The 16,777-nt window shown below is 45.8% G+C and overlaps 1 protein-coding gene across 2 annotated transcripts in view; it reads right to left on the reverse strand.

The window, feature by feature from the left end:
* Window positions 1–13,359: 13,359 nt before the first annotated feature.
* Window positions 13,360–16,777, reverse strand: part of LOC118577047 (armadillo-like helical domain containing protein 1) — a 34,589-nt gene continuing 31,171 nt past the window's right edge. For both annotated transcript variants that reach the window (XM_036177033.1, XM_036177032.1), the window contains 2 exons: window positions 15,163–15,359; window positions 13,360–13,763 (listed from right to left, as the gene is read on the reverse strand). In XM_036177033.1, coding sequence (XP_036032926.1) covers window positions 13,581–13,763; window positions 15,163–15,359 — 380 coding nt within the window. In that variant the 3' untranslated portion in view covers window positions 13,360–13,580. The remainder of the gene's footprint in view (window positions 13,764–15,162; window positions 15,360–16,777) is intronic.

Consider the following 16,777-nt stretch of genomic DNA (forward strand, 5'->3'; position numbering starts at 1 on the left):
CTGAACTGGATTTGTTGACAAAGCTGGTCTCAAACTCACTGAGATCCTCCTGCCTCTACCTCCCAAGTGCTGGGGTTAAAAGGCTTGTGCCACCTCTGCCGGACTAAAATAAATAATCTTTAAAATAAATTGAAAAGAGACCCTCAAGTCCTTGGTACTGTGTTATGTAGTCCAAAGTAGAGGAAGAGGAGGAAGGAGGTAGGAAAAGAGCAAGCGAGCACCTCCAGGGAGGACTCCTGTCATGGACACATGGGTGGCTTTCTCCAGGGGAGGACTCCTGTCATGGACACATGGGTGGCTTTCTCCAGGGGAGGACTCCTGTCATGGACACATGGGTGGCTTTCTCCAGGGGAGGACTCCTGTCATGGACACATGGGTGGCTTTCTCCAGGGGAGGACTCCTGTCATGAACAAGTGGGTGGCTTTCTTCAGGGGAGGACTCCTGTAATGGACACATGGGTGGCTTTCTCTAGGGGAGGACTCCTGTAATGGACACATGGGTGGCTTTCTCCAGGGGAGGACTCCTGTAATGGACACATGGGTGGCTTTCTCCATGGGAGGACTCCTGTCATGGACACATGGGTGGCTTTCTCCAGGGGAGGACTCCTGTAATGGACAAGTGGGTGGCTTTCTCCAGGGGAGGACTCCTGGACTCCTGTAATGGACAAGTGGGTGGCTTTTGTGGTTCTATCTCTCCTGAGTGTGCTCACCAATGTTCTCCTCTTCCCATCTGTCCTTTGTTCATTTAACCTTCTGGGGAGGTTGGTGTCTTCCAGGTCACAGGCCCTTGAACTCTAGAAGGTCTGTGTTATCTCAGAGCTCTGGATCATTACCATCAACACCCACAGCTGTCTTCTAGCACAGAAGACCTTCTGAGCCCTACGTGCTGTCACAGGTGGCCTCTTGAATTCACCAAGACCCACCCTCCTCTCTCTCAAGTGCTCGAGTGTGTGTGTAGGCATCGAAGATTCCCACCACCACTATCTGAACCGGCCTGGCCTTTCAGTTTCTTACAGTAACTAACCAGTGCCTCCCTATAAAACCCACTCTATCCTTTTATTCTTTAGGATTTACAGCCTATGATAACCAGTGTCACCAGGGCTCTGTCAGCAGGTCCCTATCTCCATAAGAAATGGTGTGCTGGGGTGGAGGGGGTAGATATCAAGATTTTGATTTGACCTTGCTGTCAGGGGACCATGTTGAGACAAAAAGGCCCCAAATCAAAGAATTTGGAGCCAACTCCTAATGACCCATCACATCTTACCCCAGACGGCCAAAAAGACAGTGGTGCTGTAAAGTTTACTACTTAAGATGGTGAGGTGTCCAGTTAGCTACCCAGATATGGACCCCACACAAAGGACAGAGGAGACAAGACCAAGTAAGTCTCTTAAGTTATTAAAAGCAAGCAAGCAAGCCCAACCCCAACTCCCTCTCAGAGAGGTAAGTCTCTCAGAGACAATTTGTCTCTCCCTCAGAGTCTCTGTCTCTCTTGCAGCATATTTCCTTTTTAAAAATTAATTAGCTGTCAAGAATGGTGGCACAAGCCTTTCATCCTAACACTCAGGAGGCAGAGGCAGGTGAATCTCTGTGAGTTCGAAGCCAGGCTGCTCTACAAAGTGAGTTCCAGGACAGCCAGGGATGTTACACAGAGAAAAGAGAAAACAGTGTTCCAGCTGGCTCCCTTCCTCCTGCCTCTCAGCTTGTCACAACTCAAAACCACAGGTGTGAATTTGGGTGACGGTGAAAGCGAGTATCAGTTCACCCTCACATGATGTGATAGTCTTAGCTCTAACCCCCACGCTAGGGTGTCAGAGGCAGCCAGACGTCTGTGAGTGCCAGGTCAGCCTGGTCTATACATAGAGTTCTCCTCTAGCAAGGGCTACATGAACAAACAACAACAGAAACAACACCTATCTGGAACAAAAACCAAGTTTGATGTGGTGACCTATGCCAGTTGTCCCAGCACTAGGCAGAAGGATCTGGAATTCAGTCATTTTCAGCTACATGGAGTGATTGAGGCTAACCTGGGCTACAAGAGACCCCGTTCCAAACGCCCCCAAACGAGCTAACCAAATCCCACGGCTGTCTAGTTGTATTATTCTCTGATTACATTGGAAGTAAATCAGGTGAGGAAAAGTTACCGCGCCTCTCTGCCCTTCTCGAGACCCTCTTGCGGGGACTCGGATGCTCAGTACTTTGTGTTAAGTGAATGTAGTGATACAATCATTTTCGAACTGTTGCTTATTTACTGATTAGTGTGGAGAGTGCAATCCAGTGCCCCGTGCACATACAAGCACTCTACAACTGACTACCCATCTCCTGGAGTGACAATTTTAATTCAGACTGCTTTGTTAGTTTTACATTCCGAAAAAAAAAAAAAAAAATCTGACGTTGCACTGCCCCCTGGTGGTCGCCCAACACCTTTACACAGGGGAAGGGGAAGGAACTAGTTAAGGTATTTCCGGAGACCAGAGGGCGGCGCCTTAGTCTTATTTACATATCCACAATGCACCGCACAGGGGTCGTTGTTTAAATTAAAAACCAGAAATTGCTGGCTTCTTTTTTCGATTTTGATTTCCTTTCAATGGTAGAACTTTTACAGATTTCTGTGCGTATGAACAGAAGTAATACGCATTTTGGAATAAAAAAATCACCATTTTTGTACTAAGGTTTCTAGTCACCTGAAGAATACATGCAACAATGTATAGTATGTTAAACGAAGCGCTCGCCTTATATTTAAGGCAACTTTTATAGCGCGGTTCGCACGTCGGTTCGCGTCGAGAGCCAAATCACCGATGTTTTCGTTCGAACCCAATTTTTGGAGGTAGTCTGAGGGCTCTACAGGCTACCAATAACTGTCTTAAAAGTAGAATGTAGGTGCATTCAAGGAAATTAAGGATTTCTCTTCTTAGAGCTGCGCTTTTTATTTTCTGTTCGGAGACTTGTAAGAAAATCCTGTCCACAGGCGTGTAAAACATGCAAGTAGTAGTGTGTGCTTAGGACCTTTAATACTGGGGAAGCAAAAGTCACAGAATCAAAACTCTTAAGGTTCCAGGTAGGAGACGAGGGCCTGTCTTAAGAAAAAAAAGACAGGTCTTCCGGTCCCTGAAGAAAAAGCCTAACCAAACCAGAAAATAGAACTCTTTCCTTACAGCCTAACCCACTCTGTGGAATTATTTTTCACTTTTCCTTTATGCTAACAAGAACAAAAGTCAGCTGGGCATAGTGGTTTCGAACCTTTAACCCTAGCACTCAGGAGGCAGAAGCATGTGAGTTCAGTTTTGGCCTTTGAGATCCTGGCTGGAAATAGCAAAATCATCAACAAAGTCCCCTAAACAAACAATAGCAAAGAAAAACAAAGTCTAAAGGCAACATAGAACCCAAACCACAAGAAACAAAAGCCCCAATTAGGCCACGGTGGTGAGGCATGCCTTTAATCCCAGCATTTGGCAGGCAGGATGTCTTCACCCCTAGAAAGCAGGAAGTAATTTTAAGAAAAAGTCACTCACATTCCCAAAAAGTGGGGTGGGTAGTTTTTGGTCGGTTAATGAATTATGGATATTGTCATTGTTTATGAAGGTTGGTTATAAGCTGTTAATTGTTAATGGTCAGGAAAAAAGCTGAACAAGGAGATTAGATTCAGAGTTTTTGTTTAAAAAGGAAAAAAGAATATAGATATGAGGTAGATCATTGACTCTACTCTGAGAAAAAAGATAAAGTAATAATAGGATAAATGGATAGATCACTGAATCTACTCTAAAAAGAAAAAGGGGAAGATATAAAAATGACAAAAGGTAGATTACTGAATCTATTATGAAAAGAAAAAATACTTTTAAAAAGGAACTACTTGTTTTAAATTTTTTAATTTTAATTTTGCAGAGCTGAGGACCGAACCCAGGGCCTTGTGCTTGCTAGGTAAGCACTCTACTGCTGAGCTAAATCCCCAACCCAGGAATTACTTGTTTTAAATAGGATAAGTAGTGAAATTTTTTTGTCTGAGTTTATCAAATGTTACTGGACTGGACATTGTTAATAGATATAATGGGAGTTTTTATCTGAATCTGTCAAATGCTAATGGATTAGATATCATTAATGTAATTCTTGACTGTATATATTGTATATACTTATTGGATATAGTTTTTCTTGTATTAGTTATAAGCTTTTTTAAATTTTAGACTAAAAGGGGAAATGTGGTGGTATTGTGTTCCCCGAAATATTGTGCACGTTAATAAGCTTATCTGGGGTCAGAGAACAGAACAACCACAATATTAAACATAGAGGATAGGCAGTGGTAGCACACGCCTTTAATCCTAGCATTCTAGAGCCAGAGATCTACCTGGATCTGTGTGTTCAAGGATACAGCCAGGCTTGGTGACTCCTGCCTTTAATCTCAGAAAGTGAGCCTTTAATCCCAGGGTGTTATGGCAGAAAGCAGAAAGATATATAAGGCATGAAGACCAGAAACTAGAAGCTTTTAGCTGGTTAAGCTTTTAGGCTTTGAGCAACAGTTCAGCTGAGACCCATTTGGATGAGGACACAGAGACTTCCAGTCTGAGGAAACAGGATCAGCTGAGGAACTGGCGAGGTGAGGAAGCTGTGGCTTGTTCTGTTTCTCTGATCTTCCAGCGTTCACCCCAATACCTGGCTCAGGTTTGTTTTTATTAATAAGAAAGACCTTCTAAGATTTGTGCTACAGTGGCTCACAACCATCTACAATGAGATCTGGTGCTCTCTTCTGGCCTGTAGGCATACATGCAGGCAGAACACTGTATACACAATAAATAATCTTTAAAAAATAAAAAGTAGACACAGCCGGTGATACGCAGGCAGCTGAGAGGCCCGAGGCTCCATGGTCAGCACTACAAAGTGTTAATAATATTCTGATCTGTCCCACAAAATCCCACTCTTTGGCACCGCCCTCCGTCCTGATTTAAAACTCCTCCCCTTCCACTCTCTCTCCTGCCTTTTCCTCTCACGGGGTGTGCACCCCCCTCTTCTTTTTCTCTTCGTCTCTCTGTTATAATAACTCTCCACGTGGATGCAGTGTCTGGGTTGTGAATTACTTACTGGCCATCATGGTTGCCATACTCCAATGGCATGCCTCTGCCCAGCCTGCCCCTGCATGTACCCGAATGTTTCCCTGTACTCAAGGGATACCTTGGCTGGGGGGATCCCCTCCTCCCGAGTAAGAATTCATCACATTGGTGCCCAAAGTTGCCAGGCAACCCACTGCTTTCTCCTGCCTGCAGCAGTCTGAGGAGCTCTGGGACCCTGTACCACCCACCAGTTTTCCGACTGCAGCACCGAGGGGACCCTTCACCTTATCAGACCTGTAAGATTCCTCCCTTCCCTTCTTGCCATTTTCCCACAAGTGAGCATCATCTTGTTCTGGTACCATGTATCTCTGGGGCACTAAGCCCTCCGGCCCCCATCCCTACAGGATGGCATATGGAGACAGCTTGTGCCTCACTGGGGTTCCTAGCCCGTTGGCCCCTACTCTTTGGATGATGGTCCACTGAGCAGCTTGTGCATTCTCCTCGGTCCTCACCGAATTTCTGGGATGCTAGAGATTCCAGGCCTTGGACCTTCTCCACCTTACTCATGGAAAATATGCCAGCCTCTGTGAGGGCTTAACTTATCTACCTTTACAGTCAGACTTGGTCCCAAGTACCAATCAAAATGGCCGCTTACCAGCACTCTACATCCTGGTATTTACAGGACTTTTGCAACGTCTGCCGGAGATCCAATAGATGGAAGGGGAACCCCACTTTCAAGCTTTCTCTTATTAGGTCTCTCTCCCCTGCCCAGCTGCACTGCTACCTCATTCCCGCCCTCCACAGCACAGCCTCTGAGCTCTAATTCTCCAACTGTAAAACTTTCCCCCAGAAGCTTTTCTCCATCTCTCTTTCACAAAATCTATTTCCTGTGTGTGAATGGAAATGTATGATTGATGTGGCCGTCTATATTTCTTTCTTTTTTTTTTTGGTTTGGTTTTTTTCAAGACAGGGTTTCTCAGTGTAGCTTTGGAGCCTGTCCTGGATCTCACTCTGTAGACCAGGATGGCCTCGAACTCACAGAGATCCGCCTGCCTCTGCCTCCCGAGTGCTGGGATTTAAGTCGTGTGCCACCACCGCTCGGCCTCTGACTGACTTTTAAATGCTTTATCTGTTCCTTATCTTCTCAGTTTATTTTTGGGAAAAAAAAAATCCCACGTAAGCACAAAGTCAGGCACCATATTTGAAACGGGCAATCATGTAATCAAGCAGTGCCTTCTCAAATAAGGACAATCACGTGGTATAGCCACCATTTTGGCTAAGATCAAAACAGGCAGGTCATATGACCTTACCGCCATCTTTACTAAGGGCAGCATGGGTGGGATGCCCAGTGTTGAGGCCTTTGGTGTGGAGGGAGGTTCGGGAATCACCTCCTGCCATGTATTGTTTCATCATTGCTTTATGGGCTGAGGAAAGTCCTCTGGTATTGGCCTGGCATTCCCCAGCTTCCTTTTCTCAGGATCCAGCAGTCTGGGCAGAGGGAAGTCCAACTGCTGTTCCTCAGCAGCCTCTCCTGTGGGCAGGGCATAGAGAGGTATGCACTCCCCTCTGGGGCATCAGAAAAACCACATGCAGGTGGTATTGTTATATTAAGATTTTATGCCAGGCAGTGGTGGTGCACGCCTTTAATCCCAGCACTCGGGAGGCAGGGGCAGACGGATTTCTGTGAGTTCCAGTCCAGCCTGGTCTACAGAGTTAAGTTGCAGGACAGGCTCCTAAGCTACAGAGAAACCCTGTCTTAAAAAATTAAAAAAAAAAGATTTTACATTAATACAATTCTGATACACTTTGGGTCACAAGGTCAGGATTTTAAAAGGATTTTTAAATTTTCCAAGCCTGTCCTGGACTAACTCTGTAAACAAGGCTGGCCTCGAACTCACAGAGATCCCCCTGCCTCTGCCTTCCGCGTGCTGGGATTACAGGCGTGTGCCACCACCGCTGGCCACCACCTGCTTTTCTATGATTTGGATTTTAGTACTGATTGATAATACTAATTTGCCTAAAACTTTTATTTTTTCCTCACTTGTCTATTCCTAAGGATGGTATTTTTTTTTCTCTCTCCCATCTTGGGACTTCTGCTCTTCTCAATTACTTAGACCGTGGGCCCAAAGACTCCAAATAAATTCATAAATTTTAACTCCCGTCTGTAGTCTATATATTTAAGCAGACTGGCAGAAACATCAAAGCAGCAGTTGTGGACCACAACCTGCATCGATTTTCCTGCTACGGATGTCAGCAGAGCTTCTTGTCTATGTGATGTGGACGTAATTGTTCCCTGCCTCTATAGCTGGGTCAAATAATCACATGCTTCTGACAAATGTTCCATTGCCCAGCCTTTGATTGGCCTTCAGTGTGTTTTGGGGCCCTGACCACAACACCCCAATGCCAGCTCAAAGCAGTTCCAGAAGAGAATATATTATCCCATGTTCCCTGTCCAGAATAGGCTGAAATGCTGGGTCAAAAGGAAACCCCCTGGCACAGAGGACTGATTGGCTATCCAATGCCCATTGATATTTATTAATTAAAATGGTTCTGCAATAAGATAAGACACTTGACCTTCTTTATGCAGAACCAGGGAGATATTGTATGACCTTAAGGAATGATTATTTCTATATAAATCATTCAATGGAGTTTCTGGTCCACCAAGAGGGTCCTTTTCCTTTTCTCAGAGTTGGGCTGCTCCCCGACTCACAAGCCCCTTTTCTCCTGTTCTCATTTGGCCTTGGGATCTTTCCCCTGTCACTCTTCTTTGCCTTCTCAGGAGACAGCTTAAGAAAGAATTATTTCTATATAAGTCATTTAGGATTATCTGGCTGTACCCAAATATCAGAGCCCTGGTCCTCGCTAACTTCATTAAGCTGTAACTAACTGGGAAACCTGTATATTAAGATTTAAGTCATATATATGCTCTCAAAGTTATAAATATATCTAACAGATTTTGTTCCCCCAGTCCTCAAACACCTGTAGAGATCTGAGAATATGGCATTTAATATAAAAGCTTTTTTTATGATAGAGACATGTCAGCTCCTGGCAGCATCCTGTATCTCCTCTAAGAAGATGGATGGCTGTAGAACTTCCACCCAGAAGCTCATGGCAAGGCTGGCTACACAGTGAAAAGCTGAGATCCCGTCCAGACTGTGAATAAGTGGAACAATGGAGGACCGATTGTCCCATACTAGAAAGTCAAGGTGGTCTCCCCAAATTTCTACTCCACAGAAAAAAAATCTGTCAGACCTGGGCCTATCAGCTGAACAAGTGCTGCTTTGGGGCTTCTGTCCCCCAACAACCACAGAGAGACGTGGGACTGCTGCCCAGGTAACTAGAAAGCTGTCCTGCTTCTTAAATTTATCCTTCTCAGAATTGACGATGTTTGATGATTAGGGTATCAGTTTAACAGTCCCAAGATTTTATATATATATATTCTCCAATTATAGACAGGTATGCCTCATTCACAGACTTCATGGTACAGGATAGACTGGTTTCAGATGTAACTCCAGAGGTTCGAAGTTTTAATATTGATAAATGCATCTTTGATAAACTGATAGAACATTGACTACAAAGAGTTCTTAAGAGTCCTTAAATGAATTTTTAACCCTTTTGCTATTATTTGTACATTGTAGCCCTGGCTGCCTTGAAACTTGATTTCTAGACCAGGTTAGCCTTGAACTCACAGAGCTCCAACAGCTTCTGTTTCCCAAGTGTTGGGATTATAGCTGTGGCTACCACACCAGTCTGGATCTCTCTGAGAGATATCACTGCCGTGTTGTGAAGACACTCAGCAGCCATAAGCAGAGGTCCCATACTGAGGAACTGAGGCTCCTAAATGCTGGGATTACAGGTGTGCATCACCATAGTTACCCCTGACTCAGGATCCTTTGTGAGATGACTTCTATATCACTCCCCATGTGGCCATGTGACTCACTCCAAGACCTGGGAAGCCAGTACAGCAATGGAGCAGGAAGCCTGAGGTCTTTTCCAGAGTACCTGGGTTCAGCTGCCAGCACCCACATGGCAACCAGCAGCTGTTGGTAACTCCAGTTCCAGGGGCATCCAGTACCCATTTGGCCTCCACAGGCACCAGACATACATGCAGGCAAAACACCCATATCATAAAACAAAATAAAATAAAAATTAATTTGATTTATGAGGACCTCTCCAGCACTCTGCCTATTCCTGTTCTCATGTGGTCTTCATTTATCATGGTCTGCTATTCCTTGTTCTCCCTTTCTGTTCTTGATCCAGCTGGGATCTCCTGCTCCCCTAAGCTTTCTTTCCCTCACATCTTGCCCTTCATTACTCCCACTGTCATCCAGGTTGTTCATGTAGATCTCATCCATTTCTCTGTCATTGGGCGATCCCTGGGACTTTCCTAGGGTCCCGTTTTCTAGGTAGCCTCCCTGGAGTTGTGTAGCAGTCTAGTCATCTTTGTTTTACATCTAGTATCCTCCTATGAGTGAGTACACATTTAGCTGGATGTGGTGATACATGCCTTTAATCCAAGCACTTGAGAAAAAAAGACAGGCAGACTGAGTTCCAGGACTACATAGTGATACACTGTCTCAAAAAATAAAATACAATTTACAAACGTATTTATTGTGTGTGTTTGTGTGTGTGTGCACATTCCACAATGTGCCTGTGGAGGTCCAAGGACAACTTGTGGGAGACAGGTCTCTCCTTCCATGTGTAGACCGGGGATTGGACTCAGGTTGACAAGCTTGGTGGCATGTGTCTTTACATACTGAACCATCTCACTGGCCCTTTTTTTTTTTTTTGAGACAGGGGCTTCCTAGGAGGCTGGCCTCAAGCTTTTGGGCTTTATCCTCTTTAGGGAAAGGACACACAGGGAGTGCCTGTTTTTGTCACTTCAAACTGCTAGTTCTGATAAGTCCCCTTTTGCCACCAATTCCTGGAATGGCAATCTTTCCGGAGAGGAAAGTGCCATTTTTCACTTCAAAGCAGTTATAAATGGAGATAAATTCCAGACAGGACCACTTTGGAGAAGTCCTTTCTTAGTCCTGATTTTGGCTTACTTAGCTTAAGTGGGATGGTCATGAAAAGCAATTCTGAAGACTTGGGTGTGATCAAAGCTCTGACATCAGTGAGCTTAGGTCAGCACCCTCCCTTGCTCTCTTGTTTATCCTTCTAGTTAAGTGGGTCAGGAGTGAAGGTGCCAGAACTCCAGGAGTGAGTTAACAAGGCCTCAACCACAGCGCTGCTTCCCTCCCATCCCCCAGGGGCATCCACACCTGGGACGAAGTCACGTGAACCGTGCATCCTGCTCAGCATTTCGGGAAACTGCATTAAGAAACCAGGGGCTGCGGGGATGGCAAACTGGAATTCAGTTCCAGCCCCCATATCGGCTGGCTCATAACTGCCTGTAACTCCAGCTCCAGGGGATCCTCTTCTGACTTCCATGAACACGCGCGCGCGTGCATGCTTGACAGACAGACAGACAGACAGACACACACACACTAAACCTTTTTAAAAATTGAGCAACTGAGTTGGGCGGTGGTGGTGCACGCCTTTAATCCCAGCACTTGGGAGGCAGAGGCAGGTGGATCTCTGAGTTTGAGGCCAGCCTGGTCTACAGAGTGAGTTCCAGGAAAGGCGCAAAACTACACAGGGAAACCCTGTCTCGAAAAACCAAAAAAAAAAAAAAAAAAAAAAATTGAGCAACTGAAGGGGAGAGAAGTCTGTCACACTTGGTCATAGAATGTCACCTCCCAGATCTGACATCTCCCTCTGCAGTGTTTTTAAATTTATTTTTATTTTTTATTTTAAGATTTATTTATTATATATACAGTGTTCTGCCTGCATGTGTCCCTGCACACCAGAAGAGGGCACCAGATCTCATTACAGATGGATGTGAGCCACCATATAATGTGGTTGCTGGGAATTGAACTCAGGACCTCTGGAAGAGCAGCCAGTGCTCTTAACAGCTGAGCCATCTCTCCAACCCCCTCTGCAGTGGTTTTAAGAACAGGCCACACTATTATCTGGCCTTCTTCCCACTGAGGTATTGTGTCTATGTGGTCCCATGAGTGCTCATTTATTTCACAGACATTCATGTTTTGTCTGCATGTAAGCCTGTTGAAAGTGCTGGATCCCCTGAAACTGCAGTTACAGGCAGTTATGAGCTACCATGTGGTTGCTGGGAATTGAACCTGGGTCCTTTGGAAGAGCAGCCAGTGCTCTTTGCCACTGAGCCATCTCTCCAGGCCCTAGTCCTGTGAATTCTAACTGGACAAAACACTATGCTATTTAGGAGGCTTGACCACAAAAGGTCATGCAGCTTTACACTGGAATGTCTGAATGATATTCTTGGATGCTCCTTTCTTGGGACCCAGACACCAAGGGTCCACACAGAGGCCACACGTTAAGTACTGCAGTTGATGGTCCTGGCTGAGTCCTACCCCCAAATGACTTCAGCCCCTTGAACAAGACTTTCTTCAGGTATAAGAATAAGCAGGGCAAAAAACTTAGAAATCAGAATAATTATTATTTTAAAATAATATTTGCAAAAAGAAAATTAATGGAAAAGCCATTCATGATGAATAATATATCCAATAATGTGCAAACAGGATGGTAAAGAGCATTCTATGGAGCCATACTGGTGCAGGGCAAAACACAAAGAACCCAGGATCCTGATCTTCACTGGCCCCAGCTGTGACCCCAGCTGTGGCCTCAACTGTCCAGACAGTAGAGCAGAGATGAGCCACATCCACTGTGCCTGGATTCACTTGTATTCATTCACATTCATTCATTCATTCATTCACAATCCTGACTCTTGGAACAGATGCCAGTGTTAAGATCACAGTAGTTAGCTGGATGTAGTAGCAGGCAGAGGCAGGAGGATCAAGAGTTCCAGGCAAGATTGGGCTGTTTCAAGACCAGGACCACCTAAAAGAACCAGGGTCCAGCCCAGCATGGTGGAGTGTGGGGAACAAATGAAGGCATGAATGAATGTGTATCTTTTTTTTTTTTTTTTTTTGGTTTTTCGAGACAGGATTTCTCTGTGTAGCTTTGCACCTTTCTTGGAACTCACTTGGTAGCCTGGGCTGGCCTTGAACTCACAGAGATCCGCCTGCCTCTGCCTCCTGAGTGCTGGGATTAAAGGCGTGAGCCACCAACACCAGGCTGAATGTGTATCATTGACACAAGCACAGCCATGTTAAGGACTCCAGAGCCTCAGAGCATGGAAACGGCGAAACCTTCCCTGGGTGAGGCTCGGAGGGACAGCAAAGGCTTCCTTCCCCAGAACCAAGTACAAAGTAGGGTGAGTACTGGGGTCTTTAGCTAAAACCAGTGTGTCCAGAAACTATCACCTCTGCTTCCTCCTCCCAGATGTTCATGGCCTGAGACTGCTCACCTACAGAGCTCTACTGCCTCCTCCTTTCCAGCTGTGCTCAATACACCTGCCTCCCGGATTCAGATGCATGAAATCAACACGGCTTATGGCACTCTCCGTTAGAGCACATAGCCCACCTGACTCCAGCCTCCCCTCACGTGTCTGTCTGTCCTGGCTTCACTGTTCATTGCCCAAGTCAGGTTTCCAGGACCCAGCCACTGAGGTCACAGCAGTGGTAAGGGCTCAGAATCCCAGCAGGGAAGTAGAGTGCAGAGACTCTGAGCTCAGGACCGGACTCAGCCCCATGAGGTGGTGCTGCGTACCTGTAATCCCAACTCTTGGGAGCTGACAGAGAGGACAGAGAGTTCGAGACCAGCCTAGACTACACAACAGTCTCCAAAGGAAAAAGGAAACAAACAGAATCAAGAGGCATCAGCAGATACTTCACCATTCCCTCCCTCAACCATCTGACAGCCTGGAAAGCTGCAGGCTTAGTCCTCCTGGAGCTATTTTGAGAAGTGAGTGGAATAGCCTGTGGAAGGTCAGTAAATGAAAACTCACGGATGCCATTAACTAGTCCAAATTAGTTTCCTTCCTCCCTCCCTTCCTTCCTTCCTTCTTTCTTTTTTTTTTTTTCCCAAGAAAGACATTCCCTAGGGTGTTTTGTTTGTTTTGGTATGAGATGGTCTCATAATGTAGCCCAGGCTGGCCTGGAATTTGAGATTCTCCTGTCTCAGTCTGGGGATAGAAGGATGTACCACCATGTTAGGTTTCCTTTTCCTTTTTTTTTTTTTTTTTTTTTTTTTCAAGACAGGGTTTCTCTGTGTAGCTTTGGAGCCTGTCCTGGAACTCACTCTGTAGACCAGGTTGGCCTCAAACTCACAGAGATCCACCTGCCTCTGCCTCCTGAGTGCTGGGATTACAGGTGTGCACCACCACTGCCCGGCTCCTTTTTCTTTTTCTCCATGCTTGAAGTCCAACCCAGGCCTGTGCACACTGGACGAGCATGCTCTCACTCAGTCACACCCTCAGGCAGGGGCTTCAGTGCGGACAGCCAGAAGCACGTGAGAGGCGCTCTGGACCTAGCCGGTTCTAACGACTGCTCAAACAAATGAATATAACTACCATTTTCTGAACGACTTGCTGGTTCACACTAAACCAGCCTTTCCCCCATCAATGTTATTTTAGACACTCAGCACCAGGCTCTTTATGACTGGAGGAAGACACAGGAGAAGGGCCCCTTGCTGCCACCTTTGGTGACCTGGGAGCCTCCCTACCTTCATACTGGACTTCCAGATGCATTGAGTCCAGGACCTTGAGCACATAATCCACGATGCTGGGGTGTGTTGCCCCAATGATTGACTGCAAGACATGGGGGGGGGGTTGACTCTTTGGGCTTAGAAGTGCAGTGAGGACCCCTAGACAGTGGGGCTGCTGGGGTGAACTGACTTTCTAGTCTTTAGCTCAAGAAGCTTTCAGCCAAGTCTCCTGGCTGCCTGTTAAGACGTGCAGGGCCAAGGGCTGAGACTTTGGCTGGGGGAGGGAGGTCACGGGAGGGGACACCTCCTCATCCCAGATCTTGAAATCTTCTTTTTCTGGAACCTCACCTTTAGTTTTACCTCTTCAGGCTTTACCTATGCCACATGCACCAGCTACTGAAAAGACAGAGCCATGTAAGCAAGGCCTACCAAAGTGCTGGCCTAGGAGGCCCTGGGTGGGAACTCAGGGATCCTCAGGTCTGAGCTGTAGGCACCCCCCCCCCCAGCTCCAGGAGGCGTCCCTTCTCTCCTGACTTGGTGCATTCTGCCTAGGGGGTTTCATTTACTTCATTTTTCACTCATTATTAACGGCTTGTGAAATCCAAACTGCTGTCTTCATCCTGGGCCTTTCTCCGGAGTTTCAGCCTTTAATTTTCCATGGCCCAGTGGCCTCTCCAGTTCTGGGCAGTGGTTCTCACACTTTCTTTTAGTTTTTCTTTTCTTTTCTTTTGTTTTTTTCTAGACAGGGTTTCTCTGTGTAGCTTTGGGGCCTGTCCTGGAACTCACTCTGTAGACCAGGCTGGCCTTGAACTCAGAACTCAGAGATCTATCTGCCTGCCTCTGCCTCCTGAATGCTGGGATTAAAAGTGTGCAACACCACTGCCTGGCTTGATGTCTGTTCTTAGTTCTACACCTTCTGTCTTAGAAATGTCTATCCACCTTGGTCACCTCTGCACCCACACCCACCATTCAGACCCCCTTTGTCGTCTGTCATACTCCAGCCCATCCTCTGGAGCACTTGTGAGAGTTTTGACCATTCATGTCAAAACCACATTCCCCTCCTTAGTAGGCATGATGCCACCATACCCCAAACCTGACTTCACTCACATTCTAGGGCAGAAGCCAAGAAAAGAAAAGAGCTTTTGTAATCAGAGAGATCTGGCCTCTCCACTTCCACACTGCCTACAGAAGTACCACGCTTCCCTCCCTGTCAAATGGATGCCTTTAATCTTTCTACAGTTCCCTAGTCATCCTTGTTGCTTGTCTCAACCACTTTGAAGTCTGCCAATATCTTTCTGATCCTTAAATAAACAGGACAAATCACTCTGCTGGGAGACATGAACTCCCTGGCCCGCCTTGGCCTGCGGAAGTGTTGCTGATTGAGTATCAGACAGGGGGTGGGAGGCTGAGCTCTGCCTCTCAGGCCTGTGGGGGCTGCTGGGAAAGGTAATTGTAAGACTACACCATGTGAATCAGAACTGCACAGCATAGCTGTGGCTCACCTGGGCAGTCCTGAGAGTCTGCAGGGCCAGCTGCTGGGCTTTTGGGGACCCACAGGGCAGCAGAGCTATTAGACCTTTATACACTTGATTCTGGTACTTGGGGTTACCATGGACCAGAGTGTCCAGCAGAACCTGTACTTCCTCCTGGGTCTCTTCTGATTTAGACTTTGCCAGAAATTCTGCTATGGCTCTCACACCTGGACAAAGGAGAGAAAATGCTAAATCGGACAGGATTTAGGAAAACAATTCCCACTCATGGTTGCATAATGCGGACTGCTTTAAGAGCTTTTCAATCAAGCTTGTTTAACCAAAGCAAAGCTAAGGATCAGTTTTCATGTTGCATTGCTTTCCTGTTTACTTCCAGCTGTGTGGCCAGAGTAGTTTTGTGCAGCATAGGCCAGTGTGTGTGTGTGTGTGTGTGTGTGTGTGTGTGTGTGTGTGTGTGTAGCTTAGAGGAAAAATTTCTTGTCCTGAACTCATGAGGCCATGAGTTTGATATTCAGCAAAAGAACGACATCAGAAATTGTTCTATCTGTACATTTTGTAAGTTCATTTTTTTTTATACAGGGTTTCTCTGTGTAGCTTTGGAGCCTGTCCTGGATCTTGCTCTGTAGACCAGGCTGGCCTCAAACTCAACAGAGATCTGCCTGCCTCTTCCTCCCAAGTGCTGGGATTAAAGGCGTGTGCCACCACCGCCTGACTTTGGGCTTTGTAAGCTCATTTAAAACTTCAAAACACAGTTTTGTTTTCTGTGCTGGGCCTATAACCCTTTCTCACCAGGCTGTAGTTTTTGCTTTTTAAGACAATCTCACTATGTATCATCTCTGGCTACCCTGGAACTCACCTTGTAGACCAGGTTGGCCTCAGACTCACAGAGATCTGCTTGTTTTTATTGTTTTGTTGATATCTGTTTGGTTTTTTGGGATTAAAGTTATGTACCACCTCACCCAGCTGACTGTAATCTTCTTAAGGATAGGGCCTTTTCTTGGCTTTCCAACATGTGGCCCGAATTTCCACACAGAGCCTGGAAAGCTGAAGACAAACAAACACACAAACAAAAAACCCAACCAACCAACCAAATGTAATTCTTACTTGATAACTGTTCTTACTGTATATAGTTTACGATGTTAAAGTTAAATCTTTCTTTTTATTTAGACAAAAAGGGGAAAGGTTGTGAAATATTTGTTTAACTAACTAGGTAAAGATGTTACATTTGTTTATGGTGCAGAATATTTGTTTAACTATGAAAAGCTGTGGTTCACATTGCCTGCTCAAGGCACCTGATTGGTTTAATAAAAAGCTGAATGGCCAGTAGCTAGGCAGGGGGAAGGATAGGAAGGGCTGGCGGTCAGGGAAAATAAGTAGGAGGAGGAATGTTGGGGAATATTATTTTAAGGTGTGTTACTTTTGTTGCGTTGTATTTGCTTAACTCTGTGAGGCCATGTTACTTTGCCTGTGTAAAACACCTGATGTTCTAATAAAGAACTGAATGGCCAACAGCATTGGAGTAAGAGTAAGATTTACAGAAGTAAGAGAACGGGAAAAGCCTGGAGGAAAAAGTAGACGGGATAAGTTAAGTTAAGGAAAGCTGACAAGAAACAAGCTAAGCTAAGGC

The sequence above is a fragment of the Onychomys torridus genome, chromosome 2 (genome assembly GCF_903995425.1).
Source record: "Onychomys torridus chromosome 2, mOncTor1.1, whole genome shotgun sequence".
Lineage (NCBI taxonomy): Eukaryota > Metazoa > Chordata > Mammalia > Rodentia > Cricetidae > Onychomys > Onychomys torridus.